The sequence below is a fragment of the Artemia sp. Qi Xiang Cuo genome, chromosome 8, assembly GCF_049724085.1.
Source record: "Artemia sp. Qi Xiang Cuo chromosome 8, ASM4972408v1, whole genome shotgun sequence".
NCBI classification, from domain to species: domain Eukaryota; kingdom Metazoa; phylum Arthropoda; class Branchiopoda; order Anostraca; family Artemiidae; genus Artemia; species Artemia sp. Qi Xiang Cuo.
This window is the reverse complement of record NC_142801.1, coordinates 4,476,507-4,501,844: the sequence shown is the minus strand read 5'-3', so window position 1 is coordinate 4,501,844 and position 25,338 is coordinate 4,476,507. Positions and strand designations below refer to the sequence as shown.

General features: G+C 35.2%; 1 protein-coding gene across 3 annotated transcripts in view; it reads right to left on the bottom strand.

The window, feature by feature from the left end:
• Nucleotides 1–25,338, bottom strand: part of LOC148949084 (uncharacterized) — a 121,231-nt gene that overhangs the window by 7,431 nt on the left and 88,462 nt on the right. For all 3 annotated transcript variants that reach the window (XM_089093158.1, XM_089093157.1, XM_089093159.1), the window contains 3 exons: nucleotides 14,180–14,304; nucleotides 8,918–9,032; nucleotides 2,553–2,734 (listed from right to left, as the gene is read on the bottom strand). In XM_089093158.1, the coding sequence (XP_088949284.1) occupies nucleotides 2,553–2,734; nucleotides 8,918–9,032; nucleotides 14,180–14,304 (422 nt within the window). The remainder of the gene's footprint in view (nucleotides 1–2,552; nucleotides 2,735–8,917; nucleotides 9,033–14,179; nucleotides 14,305–25,338) is intronic.

Here is a 25,338-nt window from a genome sequence, read left to right as displayed (position 1 = left end):
ATAAATCACGGAACACTATAATGTTTTTAAAAAGGGAAATCACATGGTGATTAAAAAAAAAAAAAAAAAAAAAAAAAAAAAAAAAAAAAAAAATTACAGCGTTGGACTTTAGAGTCCCTACCGGCAGTGCTAATCTCCATTTCTAGGCCCTTCAGCCAGGAAGTGCAATAGGGGGTTGGGGGCCAACCATCCTGTCCTTTCACACACCCTTCCTGTTTACCTTCCCCAGATTTCTCCAGGCGCCCATTTAGAGCTGGGTCGACTCTGGGTGAGATTACAGAGTCACGCCACTGACCCCCGTCTCCAACTAAATAATTGGGTACACTAGGATTCGAACTGTCGCCCTCTCGGACAAAAGATCCTAAATCCAGCGCACCAATCCACATGACACCAACACCAATGATTTTAAAAAGACTTCAATTAAACAACTTTACAACCGATAGAAAAGCTTTGGTAAAATGTTTTGAGGTTCTAAGAGTTCAGGGTGCAAGAATAGGTTTAGCAATTAATGTCTAAGTCCCTTTGACTATTAATGAATGAGGTTGAAGAGATGATGTTATGTAAAGTAAAAACCGATCAAGCAGACAGCTGAACTAACCTGGGTAGTTTAATTAGTAGAGATGGTGGATGCAGTGAAGATGTAAAAAGTAGAATAGTCATGGCACAGGATTTTTTTCGCCGAAGAAAAATGTTTGGAAAAATAGAAAGATGAAAGCCATAGCCATGATAGACAGGAGATGGCATATAGAAACTCATGGTCATGACAGTGGTCAAGTATGATTGTGCAACGTGGGTGCTTCGAAAGGTTTTTAAAGATTTGTTAAATGTTTTCAAAGGCATTGGCCAAGGGTAGTTTATGTACACGTGCGACTGGTCATATTTCAAAGAGTAAGCTGTACAAAAAAGGGGTTCGATCCCATTTTCAAGGGCTGTAACGAAAGGAAGGTTTAGACGGCCAGGGTATCTTTTACAAAAGAAAGATGACAGAGCCTCAAAGATTGACATAGGACCGGTAATATATAAGAGCTGAAACTGGCGCTAGTGCCAGCAAAAAAAGCCTCAACGCCATCTGGCGTTTGCGACACTTGGCATTTTTTCAAGCTTTGCAATTGTTTTTCTGTAAGGAATTGAAATCAGACACTTATTACAACACTAATTTCGCCAACTACAAATAAAATTAATTATTCTTATTATTACACGGAAAGAAAAATGTCAAGTGTCGACAAACGCTGGATGGCGTTGAAGTTTTTTTGTCGATAGCACCAGTTCCCACTCTAGTAAGTTACCCATACCCTTTGATTTTGGCCATCAAGTGGGAGTCAAATGAAAAGGAAGCGGTTCTCGAATGTGGTGATGCAATAGGAAAGGATTGAAAGCAAATTGAATTACACGAAAAAGGTAAAGAATGAAACTTTGAATAGATTGGGCAAGAGTACGAGCGCACACATCTGTTAGCTTCAGGTGGCTTGGTGCTGCAGAATTTGTAGTACTAGTAGTAGTCATTTTTATTTGATTTTTCATACATAATTTAGAGCATAAGTTTTTAGCGCATTTTTTTTTCCTAAACTTCTCTTTTTCTCGTTATTAATTTGTGTTAATTCAAGCAGATGTCTTTAAATCTCATTTACTGAGTTCAAGGTTCGTGCGAATGTTTTCCAAGTAGTTAAGTTTAGTTGTTACAAATTCAATTCCAATTAATTCAGTAATTGTTTATTCCAGCCAAGCAACTATAAAAGAAATAGCAGAAAAGTAACAATAGACACAGTAAAAAAATAAAATAGAAACCTACGAAAAAACAAAATGCAGAGAAAATAGTCACGCCTGAATCATGAGACTCGTACAGTTTTGGCCATACAGGCAATGAAAGGCACAAAAGACGGGAACACAATGCGTAAACAAGCTCATTATCTGATGGCAAAAGCCGGTGACGTAACAAACAGCAGTATAGAATTAAAACAAAATAAAGGGTTATGTTGGCACAGCGAGAATAACAACTGTTAATTCATAACAAAGCACTGCACGAAATACAATAAAAACATTTCTTTTTATTTTGTTTTGACAAATAGGACTTAAGATCCGTTTTTTATTTATAAATTTAGCAAGGAAGCAAATCTTTAGAATCTCAAATATAAAAAATGACAGAAGGGACTGAGGGAGAAGGAGACAAAGGAGAAGAGAGTGCAAAAAAGGGAGAGAGAAGATAGAAAGAAAGAGAGAAAGTGAAAGCAAAAGAGAGAGAAAGGGAGAGAGAGAGAGAGAGAGAGAGAGAGGGAGAGAGAGAGAGAGAGAGAGAGAGAGAGAGAGAGAGAGAGAGAGAGAGAGAGAGAGGAATGTGAGACAGAGTAAGACGGGAGACAAGGGAACAAGAAGGAGGAGGAAGGAGAGAGAGGGACAAAAGTTTTTGAGCAACAAGATTTTTTACAAGTACTCTCTTCCTCTTTGTTTAATCTTCAAAAAGAAGAAATTGCTCTTTGCGACCGTTTTAAGAAGAAAAATAATATGAGCGTTTGACAAATGCGCCACCACCGTTATCAATAGGGCTAATCACTTACCAGAGTTGTGACAAACACATAAGTGGCTGATTGGTGGGATAAAACGATTTGATGTATTTCCGACTTCAAATCACGAACCTTTACCAGAGGAGCTTCCGAAGTCTCCTGAACTTTTTTAATGATAATTTGAGACAATAGCTTGAGGCGATCGTTGTCTATCAGCTTCTCCATATATCTCGTTTCTGGAAAGGAAGAGGAATCACATTCATATTCAATGAGCATAGGAAAATGATGGACATAACTCGAGCTAGTGTTGAGTAAACGAAAAACAACAACTAACACCATCTAGTGCAAACAAACATTATTAGTTTTTCTATTTTTGCTTTGCTTGGAAGAATAGGAAGATGAGCTCGGAAACTAAGATGAGAATACTGGAAGCCATGGTAATGACCATGGTCAACTAAGGTTGGAAACCTTAGTTGGCAATTCGAAAGGCAATTAGAAAGGCTGTGGAGGAATTGTCACATGTCCTGTCTAAGGACTTTTTTAAATAATCGTTTGTATTTAAGAGATCCGTTGAAAAACAAAAGAAATCATGACAATTGTAATATCTTTGAAGGATGCGCCAAGTAGTAACGTCAATTTGGGAAAATGCAGACATTTATCAAACGATAAACTATACAAAATGTGATTCTATTCCTCTCTCTGAGGTCATAATGAAAGAAAAGAATATGTTTGCTGGGCCACGTTTTACGGAAGAAGATTGCCAAAGATGGTGATTTATTAGCCAACCATCTGGGACCAGAAAAAAGCTAGATAGTTCCCCGGGAATGGGGTGAAAATAGGTTATGAGGAAGGATTTAAAGAAAATTGGAGGAGCTTCTTGGGAGAGGGATGAACAGCGAGGCTTTGAATAGATCGGAGTGAAAGAAAGACACGCGGCTTGGTGCTACAGTGAGTTGGTAGCAGTAAAATCACTTTTGCCTTATATTTACCTAAATATAAAGAATTACCTTTACAAAAGCACACAATAGGTATATTTTTATACATTTTTTAACAAGGATGCGTTTTGGATACTCAACTAGCCCTTCCTATTTTTAGTCGATAAAAATAGTTCAAAACAAAAGTTTCTTACACAAAATTCTTAGCTGCTTATAAACCAAATTAACACAATACTAATGAACTAAAATTAAGAATGCAGTGCCAGTTCTGTTTTTAATGTACTACCAGTTCTTCAATCCAGTTCTAAACTCACTTTAAAGCGTCAGGATTAGTTCCCCATAATCTTTGGTCAAATTAACGGATTAAGATTAAATATTTTTGCATCCCTAAATTTGAATGAATACTCTCTTGTCAACCGCAGGAAAGTTAATTCTTTTGGTTAATATTTTAAAACATGATTATCCAGTTCAATATTACTGAGGGGAGGGTATAAGGGTTTATTCAGGGTTTTATCCTATTATAAAGCCAGTTGTTGCTAGTTTTGTCAACACATTAGCGTTTTCATGCAACAACTTGTCACAATTTAATTTTAGCTCTATAGGCCTTTCAATTTTAATTTCAATTTCTTTAAATTCAGTTTAATTTTTAATTCGATAAATTATTTTAATTAAATTTTATAACAATAATTTTAATTTACTTCAGTTTAATTCTATATCAATTTTAATTCTATATAGCCTATTATTTGCAACTATAATCAGTAGAATTTGTAAGAGTTTTTCGATAAAATAAATAATACTCTAAATAGTAATTGTGTATTTCTTGAAATCCTAGAGAAAACTCGTTTAGTTTCAAACATAAATCCACAAAAGGAATAAAACACCTATCCAGGCCCTGCTAGCTCAGTCGGTAGCGCGTATGATAAGGTTTTTTATCGAGTCATGGATTCAAGTCCCACAGTTGACGTTTTTCCCCGATAAAAGTAGAATTTTTAGAATACAATCTTTTCGAGTAAAAATTGCATTTGTGGAGCATAAAATCGATATTAGAGAAAAATTCCGCGAGCAGTTGCACAAAAGATTGAATTAAAGGTGCTGAGTGGTGGCATCATTTTGGGTGGGGGGCTGGCAGGGGAGGGCATGAGCCCCTCAAGAGTTTTGCACAATCCTGTACTGCGGACACTTTCATTGAAAAATGCCTTTTTTTGTATTTTCACTGAAAAATGACACAAACGACAAATTTGCCCCTTCCTAGATTATGAAAATTAAATCCCCCCCCCCCCCTAAATTTTCTTGAATTGGCACAACTGACACAGGATGCTCTTTTTCTTCCGTTATAATTATTTCTAAGATATTTTTGGGTAAGTCTATTTCCAAGGTAAGGCCATTATTTCCTATTGTACTATTTTTACAATACTATATCTTATTATTATACTATTTCGAAAGACTAAGTTATTTTTGGGCGAGTCCAAATATTTCCAAGTTATAGGGTAAGTCTTGTTTTGTCTCATGGAAGGAGGATTGAACTGCAGCTTTCAGAACAAAAATTTGTAGGAGGAGGAGGGGGGGGGGGCAAGGTGACTTTAATTTTCGTCTCTTTTGTTACTTTGCATAAAAACCAGACAGATTCAATGTGCAATTGCAGATATTGCAATATACACAGTTCTTCATATGTTGACAAAAGAAGTATCGTGTTTATGAAATGACTTTAAGTCACTTTGAATGCAGTTTCCTAATTGCTTTTTCTTACATCATTCGCAGTAAAGAATTTTACTTTGAAGTTCAATAGAATTATAGAACGTATTCACTACTATACAGTTCAACCTTCTGTTGGATTTTGAAATTGACAGCCTACAGATTGTTTCTCCAGCTGAATTGTAAGTTTGCAGATTTTTTTTTTCTGTTTTTAGATAATACTTTCTTAATTTTTAATACTCAATTATTTAAAACCTTATATAAAATAAAATCTTCTTTGTGGAAAATTTTTACCCCCCCCCCCAAAAAAACAAAAAAAACAGGCTTGGGTTGAGACAAAATTTATCTATAGACTAAGCAATGTACAAGGTTGGGGAATTAAAGATTGAACCGGAAGTTACCCCAAAAATATGATTCATAAATGAATTGTAAATTATTGCTTATAGGGGAGGGGGATAGGGGGCTATCATTTTTAAATGATAATACCTTATTTTTTTTTATTGAAAGCAGGGACGCCAAAAAGATAATTATTTTTTCATTTAAAGTGGAGACAGAAGAAAATGATATCAAATTCCCTGGGAAACCATTGAAATATTTTGATAGACCCAGGGCCCCCCATTAGGACTTGTTCATTGTCTTGAGTATTTTGCGATTTCTCATAGGCTACTGGCCTTATTTGGCCTTTGTGTGTGCTCCCTTTTAATTCGATTCTTTGGATCTTATGGAATGCCATGGCGAATGTATCACTCAGTTTTACAATAATTTGAGTTATATCTTAATAATTTTAAAATTTTTGTTGTTGTCTTTGTACCCCTTTACTCATACCCTCAATTTTTTTTTTTTTTCAAGGAACACTAGGCTGTTTAACGTTATTTTGCGTGTTTGTTTGAACAATATAGTGACCTTTTTAATTATTCATTAAATTATTTTTCTAATGAAAGCTGAGACGTTATCCTATCAAGGTGGTATCCAGAGGGGGGGGGGGAGGGAGGTTTTATATTTAAATGATAATAGCTCGAAATTTTATTTATTGAAAGCAGGGATCCCAAAAAGTTCTTTTTTTTTTAATTTAAAGCAGAAATGGCATCGTGTCAAGGTGGTATCTAGAGGGGGGGGGGGGGGGTATTGAGCAAAAAAATTTAAATTAAAAAGTCTCGATTTTTTTTTAAAGCCTGGGTGCCAAAAAGGGATTTTTTTTTTTTTTTTAAAAAACATACAGTATCCTATAAAGATAGTATACAGAAGGGGGGCATAGGGATTTATTATATTTAAGTGATAGTACCTTGATTTTTTTTTATTATTGAAAGCAGGGATACCAAAAAGTTGAAAAGTTGACAAAATTAATAAGATTTTCGTGAGTTATACTTGATACAGCACTTGCTTGGTTTTATCGTCCAAAGGGAAAGGGACATATGCGTCCAATCCGGTTTTTTTCCCTATTGATGAAACGGGTTTACTTTGAAAACATTCATTCATATGTACCAGGCAGATTCACACTAAAACGAATTAGTGTGACGAAAGCGATATCGACATCCCCACCTAACGTTGCGCTCGAGTAACAATGGCGCCCTTGGTCCAGTGCCCAAGTTACATTAAAAGGCCAAGTCATAACAAAAGCTTTCAAGTTGGGAGGTTCAAGGAGGAGTCTTTGACAGTCTTATGATCTCAGGGTACTAGATGTTGCAACGTTCTTACCCATCTACAGTGGTTTAGAAAATTCGATCACCCCACAAATGATTACCAAAAATATGCACAAATTAACATTTGGAATATTATAACACTTTTTTCAAAGCTTTGAAGAAAAGCAAAAAAGTCTAAATACCCCTAACTACGCTTGAAAGCTATTTTAAAAAGAAACTCTTTGGAGATTTCCATGGAAATGACCATAGCAGAAGCTTTGAGCCTGGGTGGGGATCAAAGAGGAGTCTAAGTATTTTGACCACAGGTGATTTATTTTTGAGACTTTCTTAAATTTGTTAATTCTTGTGAGCATTTGGAAATCAAATCTTAAACTCAATAACTGATACTAAGTATCCTAACATTTTGGTTGGATTAAAAGTGACGAACTAGGATGAACATTTCAATATCTTCCTGGAGCTACTTCAGTCTGCATATCATTTCATTTAATTACACTTAAAACGGATGAGCTTTTCATTTTCTACATAAGAAAATAGCTGGCACTTCATTTTTCTTCATAGCCAATAAACTATTAAGTGTTTTTTGTGTCATTGTAATTGAAGTGTTCTCATGTGAAGTGTTCATCATGTATTTTTCAATTTGATAAATTTACTCCTTTTAGATACATTTTATAATTTGACTGATATTAGGTATTTATTAGTTTATAATTTGGAACGAATCCCCAAAAGAAAAAATGAATAATATCCAAAAGAGCAGCCAAAAGCGATAAAAAAGCAGCAGTTCAGCCTTAGCCTACATGAAATATATTCTATTAAGAAGCCAAAAAAAACTTAAAAATGTATTTTTTTAAATTGTTATTAAAAACCAGCTTTTAATACAAGAAGTCTTCTTAGGAATCCAAAAGAGCAAAAAAAAAACAATCAATATCAAAGTCGCCCATTTCAGCTGGTTTAAATATAACAAAACAGATATAGGCAAAGGGCATTATGAAAAAATTAAGCTTCTAAGTTCAAAGTTATATTCAAAGTTTTTACCCAGATAACTGACGAGTTTTGTGATACGGTATTTGAAGTTTTATATGCAGTAATGCTCGATGAAAAAAACTACTAATTTTGATAATTATTTATGTTAAGAATACATAGCTAATAGGTACTTCAACTAATCGTATTATGCAAGGGTTCTAAAACGCTACAGCCATTTCGTTTCTACCAGATTTCTACGTCTCTTGATGAATAACAAATAAGACTTGTTTCCAGCCGGCAACTTGTGAATTTTTGAATTCATGATTAGGCCCTAATCTGTTATAAACTGAAGATTTGATTTAAGAGAGACTTATTAAAGCATTAACTTTTGCGTTCAACTTTGGTCGCGCGAGCGGTACACCACCGATATCATACCAGTGCCGCGCCACCGGCGTCTTACCGGCGTGCTTTTTTTTTGCCCCGCCGCCACCGGTCTTCCCTCATCGGCGCGGCACCGGGGTCTAATAAGAATACTATCAAAAATTTAAAATCTGGAATGAAGATACTGATTCAAGCTCTGATTATGATCGTCGTGATGAAACTACGGCGTGAAAGGCTTTCTAGGAAAAGTCTAATAAAGGCTTTCTAGGAAAAGTCTAATATACGCTACGTTATGTAGTCTTACTAGCGCAAATTTTGTCCATAACGTAAACAGTGCATTTTACGTTACGCAAGCTTATGCTACGTTATGAAAAAGTCAACATAACACCAACAAAATAGAATCTCTGAATGAGCGATTAATAAATTTTGAAGACAAATTAATAAGCTTTTTTCTAGAAAAATTTCCACGCTTGATCAGAGCTTGAATCTCCATCTGAGATGGAGATTGTGAAAGCACCATCGTTTTAATGCTGTCACATAACAAATTTGTTAGGTTTTAATCTGGTACGTCTGTCTGATATGATTTCTTTTGTGAAGATTGGTCTTCGATTAAAATGAATTTTCCTCAAAAAAAAGTGGCAGGTTTGTTAGGTCTTAGCTTGCCCACCGCCACCGAGACTTTGTATCCTCTTTTTATATGCATAGAAGACTGAGTGAGTCTGAGTAGCGGCTTAGTGAGGTTTTAAGGGTTGAGTACAAAGTTGTGAGTACTTTCAGCATAAACTAGGTCTAATTCAACAATTCAACTTACGAATCATCTTTTTGTCCAAAATACTGATGGCATGTCGCCATTCACCTTTTCTGACAAGACCCAACGCCAGTTCAATCAGAATATCATGTGCCTCGATGCTTGGATGAATTGGAGACTAAAAATTAAATAAATTTACAAAATGAACAACTCATTGAAGCACAAGCATTTATAATAAATTAAAAGAAGTTGAGTTATAAAACAAATTCTTGCGCTGTTTTGCCTTTTCAAAAAAAAGAAGAAAGATGTGTTTACGGTTGAACAGAGCAAACACAATTTTGGAATCAAAACTTGAAGTCTGAAGTATTTTATAAGTTTTAAATTCAATCGATTTAACGATATACAAAGATTAATTTAACGTACGGTATAATTAAAGAGGAAAATATACTGAACCGAGCCAAACCTTTAGTAACCAAAATATATTGGTCACTTTTTTCCCCTTTTTGGCTACAATAGTTGATCAGTTTGGCAAGTTGAAGGTTTCTATATTTGTTTTGCCTCCCTCTGGTCAGTGTAGTCACTATGGTCGACTGTTCTTATTAGAACAAAAAAGATTTTGGTATCAAAAGCTAAAAGTTCGAAGTATTTTGCAAAGCGATAAAGTCAAATCAATTTAGCACCACATTTAATTTTTGGGTTGCAATTTCGCCCATAGAATTCATCAAAACATCAAAGAAGCCGAAATGAGATACCCCGATTTAAGGTTCACAACTAATAGTAGACCCAAATAAGGAAAACTGGATGCCTCCTTACATACTGCAAGAGACTGATATTGAAGGAAGAGGATAATACGGTTCTGCAACATTAAAGGATTTAATACGAGTGGGTGAGTTACAACCCCCCCCCCCTCCCCCTACCTAATTAGGCTAGTTCAAAAACAGAATATGAGGGCCCAAAATTATAGTTTTAAAGAATAAAACACGTTCAAGAGAGGACTGCTAATCCACTCAGTCTGCTAATCCACTGCTAATCTACATCCCTAAAATCTTTTCTACTGGCAACGAAGATCGGTAAAAACAATTAAAGATAAAACTAATCATTCCTTCTGATAACTTTCCTTTTTAATAGTTCGCAAAAACTATTAATAATTTGCAAAAACTATTAGTTTGCAAAAATAGTATCCTTTCCTTTTTAATAGTTTGCAAAAACTATTAATAATTTGCAAAAACTATTAGGTTGCAAAAATAGTTTCCTTTCCTATTTAATAGTTTGCAAAAACTATTAATAATTTGTAAAAATTATTAGTTCGCAAAAATAGTTTCTTTTCCTTTTTAATAGTTTGCAAAAACGTGCAGCACATAAAATTTAAGGGCCCCTAACCTCCCACCTTTAGTAGTCTATTGCGTAGAATAGTAAAAATAAGCATCAATGCTCCTCAATAAAAAAAAATAGACAATTCAATTTGTTGTCATTTTCGGGTATATATTTTATGTCATTTAACCATTAGTTCTGATTGATCCAGTTCTTTGCATGGTGTATTACAGTATTTTATGTTGTTAACTTATCAAACAGTTCGTGGTAACGAACTGTAAGTAAGGAGCGACCCGGCTCAATGGTAACCGAAACTCTAGAAAACAAGATTTTGAAACCAATAGATACATCAAAAGAATCAGATTTTAGTGCTGATTTCAAATATATAAGTTTCATCAAGTTTAGTCCTACCCATTTAAAGTTACGTCCCTGAGAAAATTAGGCTGATTTTCGAAAAAAGGGGGAACGACCCCCTAAAAGTTATAGAACCTTAATGAAAATCACACTATCATATTCAGCGTATCAGAGAACACTACTGTAGAGGTTTCAAGGTCCTATCAACAAAAATATGCAATTTTGCATTTTTTGCCAGAAGAAAGGTCCATCCCATGCTCATTTTTTCCCAAAGTCACCAGATCAAAATTTTGAAATAGCCATTTTGTTCAGCATGATCGAAAATATGATAACTAGGTCTTTTAGGATGACTTAATAACCCGAAGTCCTCGGGGAGAGGGCTGAAAGTTATGAACTTTACCTAATATTAACATATAGTATTGGTTAATGAGAAGTATACAGACGTTTTCAGGGGGAATTTTTTCTGGTAGTGGGGGGGGGGTGGGTCGGAGATTATGTGGGAGGATCTTTCCATGAAAGAAGTATTCATGGGGAAGGGACATTGCTATGAAGGGGACGCCGGATTTCCCAGCATTATTTAAAAAAATATCAGAAATTAAATTTAAAAAAAAACAAGTTTTTTAAAGGAAAGTAAGGAGCAACATCAAAACTTAAAACAAACCGGAAATATTTCGTACATGATTGGGTTCACCCGCTTGTCAAAATCTCGCTCTTGAAGCCAAAGATTTTTTAGTACTTTCATAAGAGCTATTTATTCTAATTAACGGCCTTTGTGATTAAGCGGTCATTTTTAAAGAATTGGAACACAATTCGAACTTTAGCTTAAAGAGCAAGGTATTCGTAAGTTACGTATATTTATTACTAATAAAATCGTTCGTAAATAAAATTAAACGAGTTTCGAGAAAGCCATTTAACCAAATAAAAGTAAAATTAATATGCAAATTTTTTTTTAATTATTCATGTACGGTGAGCCAAAATCAAAACCTGCATTAATTAAAAAACGTTCAAAAATTAAGTAAAAAAAAAGTTTTTTTTAACTGAAAGTAGGGAACGACGTTAAAACTTAAAACGAACATAAATTATTCCATATATGAAAGGGGCTGTCCCCGCCTCAACGCCTCGCTCTTTACGCTAAAGTTTGACTTTCTCACAACTCTATATTTTTTAACAATAAAAAACTTTAGCGTAAAGAGCGAGGCGTTGAGGAGAGGACAGCCCTTGTCATATACGGAATAATTTCTGTTCGTTTTAAGTTTTAACGTCGTTCCTTACTTTCAGTTAAAAACACTTGTTATTTTTATAAAAGATCTAAAGCCGAACAGCCTTACCATGACAAAAGAAAGTGTGAGAAAATAACGGGTCCATGGCCAGTGGGAATAAAAAGAAATAAATAATAACACGAATATTTTGCCTGTATCATATGCGGGGAAAAGAAAGAATTTAAGATAAAACTACATAAAAGATAGGAAGAAAATTTAAAACTAAAGTAGAATAAAAAAAAATAATCAGATCAAATACATAAAATCCCATGTTTTGTGCCATGGAATACCAATCGTACATATTCAGTTTTACTGTTTCCTTTTTATACTTTTTTTTAATTTAAATTTTCCTCATTTTTTTTCTGGATTGTTTCTTTATTTTTTTCTTCCTACTGGCCGTAGACCCGTTGTTTTCTTGAAATTTCTTCCTTTTTCTGGTATTGTCTTACCCTATAAATTTTTATTTATAGGGTAAGGGTAATTATTATAGGGTACTTATAGGGTATAGGGTAGGGTAAGGGTATTTTTATAATAATAGGGTATTTTTTATTCAATTTATAAATTTTTATTATTGCTTTGACAAGCTCTTTGAATGTTTAATTTTTTGTTTCTTGTTTTGTCCTCTGATTTAAAGCCAAGAAAATGGGGGTAGATGTCGTTTCAAAGCTTTACAGTGAATCTTAGACAGAGGATAAGAAAGAAAGAGTAAGAAGAAAACCTAAAGATGACGAAAAAAAAAGGAAGAAAATATGATTCAGAAAAAAGGCAAAAAGAAGAATATCTGCTGAAGAAAAAAGAATAAAATCATCATTTCTTAAAGAGAAGAAAAGGAACAAAGAAAATCTGAAGAAAAAAAAAGAAAAAAGTAAGGAAGAAAAGAAGAGATATAGAAGAAAATTTAGAACACAATAAGAAGTTTAAATGTGGAACTTAGCTCTCGGTATGTATGACATAGTACCCAGATTGTCTCAATTGGCCAAAAGCCGTTTCAACAAACTAAATTAGTACTTCTAGCAGGTTGAAAATGACAGTGAGTGACAGTCAATGACAGACAGGGACAGTCAAAGAGAGTGGGAAACTTATTAGAGTTTGGTAATTTAATAAGGGAAAATAGGGGTAAGGACTAGAGCAGACATAAAATACATAAAATTTATACATATAATACATAAAATACATAATACATATACATACATAATACATAAAATACATAATACATATACATACATAATACATAAAATACATAAAATTTTACATAAAAATATAACACTTTTAGGAATGTGAAACAACGTTTAGGAATGATATAAGTAAGTGCTTAGAATTTCTAAAAGTACTTTCCAGAATGTTATAGTGTTCCCTCCTGATTGGGGAACCCACTACACTACCCTTATAAGACTGTGCACATGACAGGTCTGTACCCATCTAAATTTAAAAAAAAACTTTAATTTTTGGTTTTTGATATCTTTTCATTGGCTCTAATATTGAAATGCAGTTCCTAGCATTTCAGTAGGATTTTAAGCCTTATCAAGGGGCTTTTCCTAAATTCATGAAAAGGATTTATAGATCTTTGAAACCTTACAAGTCAGGATAGAGCAAAGGTATGAGGCTCAGAACAATTTCCTTGTGTTTCAATAGAGCAGTAGATCTGTTTCTACAGGTTTTGTGTGCATATAAGAGAGAATTATATAAAAAAGAGAGAAGAAAAAAGAAGACAACCTAAAAATGTAATAGGAAGATCACTCCTTTGCCCATAAGGAAGATCTCAATTGCCCTAAAGGTTTCTTCAGAGAATTAAATTAGGAATTTCTAACAGGCTGACTTTGACAGTCAATGACAGGCAATGACAGTCAAAGAGATTGGGAAACTTTTAAGAGTTAGGTCTTAGGTGGTCTAACATAATAAAACAGAGCTAAGAACTACAAGTGCCACTTACAGATTAGCGTTTATCACATTATTAAAAAGGTAGAAAATTTCAAAGCAAATTGGATATTTGATATAATAAATGATACTTCATTAGAAATTTTTATCTTCAAGAATCATTTTAAGCCAAAATGTAATCAACACAAGTTAGACATAGGTTATCTCGGATAATCAGTCAGGTTAATGAAGGCCTACTTGACTTCAAAGTTGCCAGGCCTATTGGTGACAGAATTATGTTTTTTTAACCCTCCCCTAAATTTAAAATACCTAAAAGAATAAGTGCATAGCAATTTAGGATAAAAAAAAATCTCTACAAGCTAGATGGCAAAAGTGATTCTTATTTTAGACACTAGCACCATTTTCAACCCCTATAGGCTTACCTATAGGGGTTGTCCAACCCCTATACCCTTTAGTGACAATAAGATCAAAGAGACTCATGAAAACGGCTATCCGCCTAAAAGCACTATCGGCAATAGCAACTTACCTTGAGATCTGGTGAAAGATAAATGATAGTATGTTTCTTGAAGAGAAGGCAGGTTTTGAACAGTTCTTCGTATCTTTTGTGACGGCACAATTCCAAGATAAATGCCACACATAGTTTTTGTATTCCTAAAAAAAGAAAACTTTCTAAAAAAAATTACCGGTCATATGATAATAAATTAGTTTACAAAATTCAAGGATCGGTATAAACGGAATTAAGAGGGAAGAAGAAGGCTATATTACGGAGGAAACTCGCACAAAATAGTTGTATTAATTGATAAAAACTTTATCCAATCTGTTACATATACTAGAATTTCCTTTCTTATGCTGGAAGGGGGGGGGGGGGGAATTAATAGAAAAATTTAACCCAAATAACGTTATGATAAAATAAAATAAATATGGATAGTTAGGGCTTAGTTAAGGCCCATTGATAATGAGATCCAGCTAACACTATAACTTAGCTAAGACCCGACCGACTAATAATAAGATTTAGCTGATTGGCTATTTCTCACAAGTTCAGATAGAAAATTTTCACCGTTTGTTTATGCACTTTTATTTTTGTTTTTTTCTTTAAATTGTTTTCATAGCTGTTTAAGTGGCAATAACTTAAAACCATCTAAATTGAACTCCAGCGCTGGTTCTAACTATGTCTAGATTAAGCTAAATATTATTAAGAACTGCTAGTTAATAATAAGATAATAGGAAAAGCAAAATCTCACTGAAAACGGGCCCTTAGTCTGCATAACATAGGCTAATTTAAAAAAAGGTACTCAAACACACCTACTGTACGTTTTGACAAAGATGCGTCATTGATTTTCGGCCTAATCAAAAGAAAAAGTAACAAAAAAAATGAAGAATAAAATAAATACAATTAATATTTCCTTTTAGGTTTTAGCAGTTATATTTAATATTTTGTGGGATAACGCGTTGATGGCGTAACGCTTTGATGGCGTCATTCTTTCTTCGAATACGCACTAAACAAATTGATCGGATACCATCTGATTATAGCACCATTAAATCTTGTTTCTTTTCCTGCTTCTGGGCTTACCCTTTTTTTTAAAAAGGCATATTATTTTACTTTCAATTAACGAAGTTCTTGATTGGCGTTCAGGTAATTTTTTTTTTTTAGTAATAAATGAATACTAGGACACAAAAATGTATTACTGCTACAACTAATAACAACTCGCAAGAGCATAAAGAACGGAAAACATAAAATAATTACAGACAATAGACAAAATAATTATTTTCTTCTAATATAGAACTATATATACAAAAGAAAGAGAGAGATAGAGAAGAGAGAGAGAGAGAAAGAGAGAGAGAGAGAGAGAGAGAGAGAGAGAGAGAGAGAGAGAGAGAGAGAGAGAACAACTGATGATATTTCCATATGTTTGTAGAATTATGCAAAACTAACGCTTTACTGAAATCGTAAAACACATAAAAAATATCCTAAGGCACTATGTATTTCTACTATCTATCAAATCTTATATTGTTCAGCGTTTACAGTAAAGCTTTAGCTTCGCATATTACCAGAAACAAAGGTAAATATCAGAAGTTGGTTTTAATTGTAGTAGTTTTGTAGATGGATTTTACGTAGGCTGAGAAACATCATTTTTGCTTGTTTTAAGTTTAATACTTGTCCATTACCAAAACAAGTTTTAAATTAATTTTTGCTCGTTTCTGCTTTACTAGGAATATATACATATATAAAACCTGAATCATTAATTTGGATATCTCTATTTGTATAACTTGAGAGAAACTGAGTAGCAATAAGAATCATTGACTCATCCGAGATTGAGCATGGCCATTCATTAGTGATCGCAACCTTGTTTCTACATTTGAAGAAGGGGTGACTAAAACCCTTTTCACTGTATAATTAAGTCTTAAGCGCATATAGGAGGAAAAAATTATAAGATAACGTGTATTTCAAGCAAAAATGTGGCCATGTACAAAAATAACAAACAAGATTAACAAATTAAAGCACTCGTCACAAAAATAAAGAAAAAAATAAAAATAAAATAAAAACTACTCTCTTCTATTTGCAAAATACTCATCAAGATATCTTCCCACTAGACAAATAAATTGCGAAGACGTAAATTTCAAGGCATCAGGAAGCAGCACTCCATCATCCCAAATAAATTTTTCCTTGCCCCAAAAGACCTCGACAACGACTCAGACAATGCTCCAAATTCTCCTCCCCTTCTTGGCAAAGAGGGCAAGCAAACCTGCCGTCCGGGACACTTTTCCTCCTCTCAAAAACTTTCAATCTCGAACGAATCAGAAGGCAATTAGATCGTAGCTGCATCCAATATGTAAGGTATCTAGACGGTAAATTTAACTTAAAGTAAAATTCCCGACCATAAATTATCTTTACCTCATTATAATGCCTTAAAGTTTCCGAATTCTTAATCTCCTCACCCCATTTCTGTATCTTCTGGTCCTCCAGCACCCGCTTGATTTCCTTGTCCAACTGTAATTGTTGACTAGTTGGTCCAAGGCCATCATTCCATGCGAAAGAAAAACCTGTCTTATCAAGTACCTCTTTAACTTTAAAAGGCCAAGATCTTTTTCTATGTAGCTGAAGTAACTCATCATATGCAGCCTTCAGTAACCTATCACTGGGTAACTGTACACCCTTAGCCAAAATTTTATCATTTGGACTGTCCTATAACTTTTAAGAGACCACAGTCCAAGGTCTCCTTTAAGAAACTGGGTGTGGGTCATTCTATGCAACCCGTACAATCTCTTAAAATAACCTAGTTGAACACTTTCTAACTGGGCAGCGTTCTCATGTCCCCAGATCTCTGCCCCGTAAAAGAGAATCGGCATAATCTTAGATAAAAAAAAACCTCTTATGCAAGGACAAATTCTATATTCCACTAATTTTATTCCTGAAAAGTGAAAATGTTGCAGCTCTTCCCCTATTCAACACTTCTTTAATACGAGAACTCCATCCACCATTACTTTGGAAGATATACCAAGATACTTTATTTTTTCAACTACTCCTAATTGTTGTCCTCCAAATACAAATATATTATCTATTTTTTCATTCCTTTTACGGAAAACAGTCACTTTAGTTTTCATAACGTTCAGCTGTAACTTTTTCATTTGTAAGTATTCCTCAATTAAATCCAGCAACATCTGAAGCTCCCTTGCCAACTTCGCCACCAATGCAGTGTCATCCGCAAATAATAACACTGAAAAATTAATTTTTCCAAGACACAGCTTTGGAGCTCATTTTTTTTCCAAAAACTCCACCATATCATTAAAAAACAAACCGAATAGCCTCGGGGACATGGCACTGCCCTGCTTCACTCCTTTCTTAAGGTCAAATAACATCGAAAATCCTGAACCTACAACCCTGACCATAGATTGAGTCCCGGAATACATACCCACAAATAAACGAATAAAACTTAAAGGTAGACCCATATCTCTTAAACACTTTTCAAGGAGAACTCTATCTACATTGTCGAATGCCTTTCTTAAGTCTAGAAACGCAACATATAGCTTTTTTCTACCTGATCCATACTTCTCTATCAGTGCAATTAACACAAATGCTCTATCCGACGTACTATATCCTTTCCTGAAACCCCCCTGCTCCTCTTTAATTACCCCATAACCCTCCAACCATTCATTTAAACGATTGTCCCAAATCTTTTCTAAAATTTTACTAAGTGCAGGCGCTAATGCTATCAACCTATAGCTATCACGATCACTAGGACTACCTTTCTTAAATAGGGGTACCATAATCGATACTTTCCATAGCGAAGGCCATACATCACTACTTATAATTCTATTAAAAATATTCACTAAAACTAGCAAAAAAAAACATCCAGAAACCTCTTTAACAAAACTGCTGGTATACCATCTATTCCTGGCCCTGATCCTCCCTTCATCTTCTTAACTGCTTTCCTAACTTCATCTGAGGTTACCTCCTTCACTAACTAATAATCTTTTTCTTTCGTCGGAAACTGCGGAGCAACCCTCACTATCAAGGCCACTAGAATCTTCATCTATACTCTCAAGAAAACTAGACCAAGTATCAGCTTCAGGGATTTGTAATTGGCCTTTTCCTTGTCCATTCCCTTACCTTATTCCTGACCAAAATTGCTTCGTATTCCCTACCATATAAGCCTTCTCTATCTCTTTCTGTTCCTCTCTAATTTTCTCTCGTTTTTTTCCTCCGTTTTAGCCTATTATATTCCCTTCTCATTTCCTTAAACCGTACAAACAAACTCTGCCTTTCTTCCTCTACAGAGCAAGCACTCACCAAATATAATGACTCCTCAACTCCTTTTAAAAAAAAACTACATTCATCACCAAAAAAACTATTTTTCCTTTTCATATTTGGTTTCTCTGACACACGAGCACACTCATAAATTACAAAACCCAAATCTTCTAAAATTTTATCTATATCTCTTATTTCATCATGCAGACTCTCAACTTTCTCAATTATTTCAATCCTCAAAAACTCCTCATTCATCAACTCCAGCTCCTCTTTACTCTATTCACTCTTTAAAAACTTCCCTGAAAAACAGAGATCCTTTGTAACCCTCCTAGTAGGACTATCACCTTTTTTATTCCTTGGAACTCCTCTTCCAAGGAAAAGCTTAATCTCAACTGGTAAGTGGTCAGAGCCTACGACCCTAGGAACCTCAACATCAACTTGCAGGGCCACGAGTTCAATACCAACCAAAACATAATCAATTACACTAGGGTTTGTCCCCGACAGACAGGTAAACTCCTCCTCCCCATCCTTCCCAAATCTTTCAATTTCCAATCACTAATGCATTGTGTGAACACAGTTCCAGAAGCCTTTTACCCCAACAATCAACCCTTCTTTCAATATCTTTGCTCCTTCTAGATGTCTTATAAATATCAGGTATCAGGTCCGGCGTATCAACAAATGAAACTTGATTAATCTCCTTAAATATTCCTGTATAAGCATTAAAGTCCCCCACCACCAAAAATAATCCTTATCAAAACGTGATCGCAATTGCCTAAGTTCCTCCTCTAGTAAATCCCATGTCACTTCTACTACATACGAACTATTCTGGGGGGCAATATACACCGCACCTAAAATCAAACTTTTACCACTAACAAGATGAATCCAAACCCATATAATAATCTCCGATACACTAGAAATTCGAGAATGTTTACGGAAACGACCTTGCTTAATTAACAACAAAATACCTCCATAATATCTCATATTCTTTGCTGGTTTACGCGCAACATTTTTTACCCAGTATCCTTCAAAATAAGGCACTGTATCGTCACTATGCCACGACTCCAGAAGAACAATAATATCAACACCACCTAGGTCCTTCAGTACTTGTTCAACCTTATTTCTCATACCCTGGACATTCCATGTGATTAATCGCATATGGCGAACATGACCACACTGTCCCTATTCACTTAGAACAAGCTGGTCATGTGTCGGCAGGACAAAGGGCGTTTCTGGCTCATCAGGTAAGTATGAAAGGTCTATAATAATCTTTTGATGACGCAGCTCTGGTGCTCTTCGACTGACCTCTGTAGTTAGCTTTTCCGCCGCCAGATCTAGAGTCCTTTCTTGCAACATTACGGGCATCAATACGATTTTGATCATCCGGGCTTATGACCTCCCAGGCTTGTCGGTTTTCAGTATTTTTCGCAGCTATTGGAGAATTCCGGACAGGACGCGGAGTCCCTTTTGAGAAATTCGGTTTCGGATCACGTATATTAAATTCGATCATCGTCTCAGTATCACTCTTGGCTTGACTATCACTCTCAGAGTTTTCAGACACCACTCTGCCAGCGAAGGACATGTTCATTTTTTCGCTAGCAGGTTCTTTAGATAGTTCGACTTCTCTTGTTTCCGCTGACCTGGTTCGAGGAGGCCCCTGTTTGTTCACTTCACTGGAGCCGGTGGTCACTTCCTTAACACATTCCGAAGGAAAGTCATAAACAAACACTCTGCCGTCGATGCATAACTTTTCACTCCTAAGCCTAGCTTGGTGGTGTTTCGACAAAGCGTACTCTAAGACCGGTTTAAGGTTTTTACGGGCTTCCCTTTGCCTGGCACTATAATCAGGGGCAGCCGTCAACCTATTCCTCTTCAGAAGGGGATTAGACTTAAGAATTATCCTGCGAAATTCAACAGAGTTCATCTTTAGTAAGACTGGTCCCGCACGCATTCTGAACACGTCTTTGACGTCACAACGGTTCAGATTTAAGTCCGGTATACACTTATTAAGAAACATAATTATTTCTTGCTTCAGCGTATATATAGCAGGATTAACAGGTTCGAAGTTATATAGGACAACAATACATCTTCTCAGTTCTTCATCAAATGCGTCAGCCCTCATGGTAGCTGCTCGTAAATTCTTCCGAAGCATCTCAATTTCTCCTTTCATCTCTTTACAAACTTTGACATTTTCAGATAGTTTTTACTTCAACGAAGAAAACTGGCTTTCAACTGATGTAACCTTCACTAAAACGTCCGGCAAAGTCTTTTCAGTAGCCTCAATTAATCGTGGTATCAGATCTAGCTTAAAATTAATTTCCCGTAAAAACTGAGCACTGGTTGTACCCTCAGGCATAGCCTCAGTTAAAGCTATAGTCGCTCCGCTTGAGTTATTCATTTTTCAAAAATTTCAATCCTTTCACACACTGCTTACGTATTCCTACTTCAGTAATCCAAATCACGATCAATAATCATATATAAATAACAGTCCAGAGATATTATCACAAGAGTCTAAGTTCTATTTCGTATTTCACTTGCAAGCAACGCTCCCCGAGGCGATGTTCATCAAACGAGCACTGAATGAAAACTGAACGGAAGCGAACAGAAATTATTCCGTATATGAAATAGGATGTCCCCTCCTCAACGCCTCGCTCTTTACACTAAAGTTTGACTTTCTCACAACTCTATTTTTTAAACAATAAAAAACTTTAGCGTAAAGAGCGAGGCGTTGAGGAGGGGACACCCCCTTTCATATACGGTATAATTTCTGTTCGTTTTAAGTTTTAACGTCGTTCCTTACTTTCAGTTGAAAAAACTTGTTTTTTTATTTAATTTCTAAGAAACCGACAGAAGAATTTGCTATCTTTCACTCTTTTTGTGTTTTGAATTTTTTTTATGTATAGCTTTATAATTATGACTTACCGAAAGCTAATAGAATCCCAGCAAATTCATTGAAATGGTAACTAACCACTATGTCATATATAACCATCTATGTCAGTGTTATCTTGAAACATAAATGGTGGCGCCTCGAAATCCAATTTTAGTCAGTGATTGTTCCCAGGCTAAAGTATGGTTGCGTATATGACAAGTGTGATAGGCCTAGAGTTGGGGTTGTAAATGCTGTCCGTAATCATACGAAAAGAAAGTTTTGTAAAGCGCTCCGTGATCGTGTAGCCAATATCAAAGCTGAAAAGGCGGCAAAAATTGTTGACGATCCAAATTTGTTTTAAAGGTCTCGCCCCGGTCGATTTAGAAATAACTGAGTCTGAGTGGGTGGCACATTTTTCTGCCCAGTTTAAAGCCCCTGATAGTTTGCAGGCTAAAAAGTTTGATGAAGATGAAGAGTTTTTTGAACGGTCGAGCTAGATGTGAGCAGGTAATCGCTGGAGTTAATATATTTAAAGAGGTTATACCGAAGCAAAAAAATAAGTGCTCACCAATGAGATTTGTGCTCATCATTTTGAATTTGCCAGCGATTACCTTTTGATCATATGACTTTACTGTTCCAGATGATTTTTACAGTTGGAGTTGTGCCCGATTGCCTGTGTGTTAGTGTTGTAATTCTGGTTTGGAAATTAGTAACTCCATTGCATGAACTTGTGTACCTTGGATTACCTATAGGTACATCCCTAGTGTCAACTCGGAAATTACTTATTGCCCGAACCGAACATAAGATCCATAATGCATATGCTGGAGCAGTTGGATCACAGCTGAATCTTGGTAAACGCCATCTTGCGAAAGTATATAATGCTGTTTCTTTCCCTATGTTCTATACCTGATGCCTTTCTGGGACATTTATAACCAATCAGGTAAAACAGAAATCAGGCAAGCTTGCAGAATATCAGTCGGACCACCCTTGGAAGATTTTTCTGTTTTAATGCTTTTTTTTTTTTTTTTTTTTTTTTTTTTTTTTTTTTTTTTTTTTTTGCTGTTTTATTACTATTTCATATCGTATTTATTTGTATGATTCACTTAAAGAGGTTTTCCACCCTTGGAGTAGCTTACTTTTTCAAAATTAATAAAAAAAAACAAGTTTTCTTCAACTGAAAGTAAGAAGCAACATTAATAGTTAAAACGAACAGAAGTTATTACGAATATGAGGGGGGTTGCCTCCTCCTCAATTCCTCACTCTTTACGCTAAAGTTTGACGTTGGCGTTTTATTCCAATTATTTAAGAATGACTCATGAAACACAAGGGCCGTTTAATTATAACAATAAGCTTTACTTCAAAAAACTTTAGCGTAAAGACCTTGGTATTGAGGAGGGGACAACACACCTCCTATTCGTAATAATTTCTGTTCATTTTAAGTTTTAATGTTGCTCCTTACTTTCAGTTGAAAAAGACTTTTTTTATTTAATTTCATATCGTTTTTTAAATAATGCTGGGGAATCCAGGTTCCCTTTCATGGAAAATCCCTTCCCAACGAAATTTTCCTCCGTGGAAAGATCCTCCAATGTAATTCCCCCCCACCATTAGATCCTCCCCCCCCCCCCAAAAAAAAAAGTATCTGTATAATTCACAATAACCAATACTATATGTAAACAATGGGCAAAGTTCATAGCTTGTACACTTTCCCCTGGGGGCAGTGGGGGGTAAAGTCATCCTCAAACACATAGTTATTGGGTCTTTTGACTATGCTGAACAAAATGACTATCTCAAAATTTTGGCTGGAAGACTGTGGAAAAAAAGGGCGTGGGAGGGAGGCTAGTTTCCCTCTAATCGTTTAGTTCACTTAAAAAGGATACTGGAACTTTTAATTGCCGTTTGAATGACCCCTTTCCCGATATTCTAGGCTTATTGGTTCGATGCAATCACCCATAAGGGAAAAAAACAGATAAAGAGGCACCCGTGATCTTAGTTCTTGAATAGAAAAATCCTATTTTTTTGCGGATGGGAGCTTAACACTTATACGATAGGGTTCTCGGATACGCTGAATCTGATGGTGTGACTTCATTAAGATTCCTTGAGTTTTATGGGGTGTTTCCCGTCTTTTTTGAACATCAGGCAAATTTTCTCAGGCTCATTGTTTTTGATGAGTAGCACTAAATTTAATGAATCTTATATATTTGGAATCAGCATAATAAACCAATTCTTTTGATGTGTTTTCTGATGTCTAAATTCTGATCTTTAGACTTTCGGTTAGAGTTGAGCCGCATCCCTTCTTACTTACAGTTCGTTACCTCTAACTGTTTGATGTTTGGTTTATTCGTGCACGTATTTGCTCCCATGTCTGTATATCTTTTTTTCTCTTTCTCTTTCTTTTCGTTATGGTCCATCGCCATGCCTTATATTTTTGATGGGTTATAAAATATATTTATAAATTATGAATTAATATATATATATATATATATATATATATATATATATATATATATATATATATATATATATATATATATATATATATATATTTAGTCGCTTGCCAGCGTTCATTCCGTTCGGAGCTAGATCGCGCTGGTGGATGTTATTGATATCTAGGATATTTGTTAGCTGTTTTGTGTTGTTTGAACACCGGCCTCTCTAGATTTATTTCAGTAATAGGGGGACCTTGCCAGTAAGTCTCTGTTTTATTGATCTTTGATTTGATAATTAGCCAATCTAGGGGAGATTATTGAATAATTTTATGAAGTCTCTCACGAAGTCGTGCTTTGATCAGAAACACACTGAGCTTATGACGAAGATTCTTAGCCTATAAAAGGGGATTGAGGCCTTGCGAAATGAGAATTTGGAGCTTAAAGAAGAAAATAAGCTTAAAATAGATTTAAAGAAGTTATAATAGGTTTAAAGGTATAGGTATAAACAGGTATAGTTATAAATAGGTTAAAATAGGGTTAAAGAAGAAAATGGCTCATAATAGGGAGTTTAAAGAAGAAAATAGGGAGCTCAAAGAAGAAAATAGGGTTCTCGAAGCCGAAGTAATAAATCTGAAAAAGTCGTGTCCACAAGCTGAACTTGTTTCAAAACGACAGAACATTATACTTGAGGGGATACCAACTGTTCAAGGTAGTAACTCAGAAAATATTGCCCATGGGTTTCTTGCTGAAACAGGAGTCAGTAACGCGGATTCAATGCCCTTCGTCAAGTGCTATCGTTTGAATGGAAATAAACCCTCAGGCTCTAATACTAGGGCAACATCTAGGTCTAAAGCAAAAGCCGGGCCAGTTTTCGTGACTTTGGCTAATTTAGCAGATAAAGACGCTATTATGAAAAATTGCGGTAAACTGAAAGGATCAGGAAAAAGCATCACTTCTGATCTCCCGCGTGAATTGGCACGCCGTAGAAAAGAACTGCTATCTTTCGGCTACAATCTGCGTACGTCATCTGATACTTCAACAAAAGTTGGTGAAACCCGAGTGATAACGAAAGGGATTAGTGTATGGATAGAAACGAAAAAGTCTTCTAAGAGTAAGACTTGGTTGCGAATTCCTTTAAACTATCTAGTTATACAACCTCTGTGGTTCCCTCCCCCACTGTATCAGTCGGAGGTGATGAGTAATTGGTGTGATTGGTTCATTTTTTAGTTATTTGTTTGATATTTGTTAGTGTTTTTTTTCGTGAGTTATGATATATAATTTTTTCTTCTGGGTTGTGAGATTCAGTTATGTTTCCATTGTTTTTCATTTTGTATACAAGTTTTATTCTTATCCATGTTCTCTGTTTTTGGCCTTTATTTTTTCTGTTTCAGTTTCATTTGTCTAAAAAAATGAGTTTATCGTTCTGTTGGCCTAGTTGCTGTCCACATGTCATTGTTCTGGAGATACCACGCTGGGTGGTGAGTGGCACGTGATGGATCATAGTTTGTAAGTATTTTGAATTTGTTTGACTCTGGTTCGGGTGAAATCTCCTTCTTGGGTGAGTTGCTACCTCAGATTCAAAATAACTCAAGTGATGTTCTTAGTTTGATAAATAATTCAGTAGGTCAGTTTAATAAATCACCATC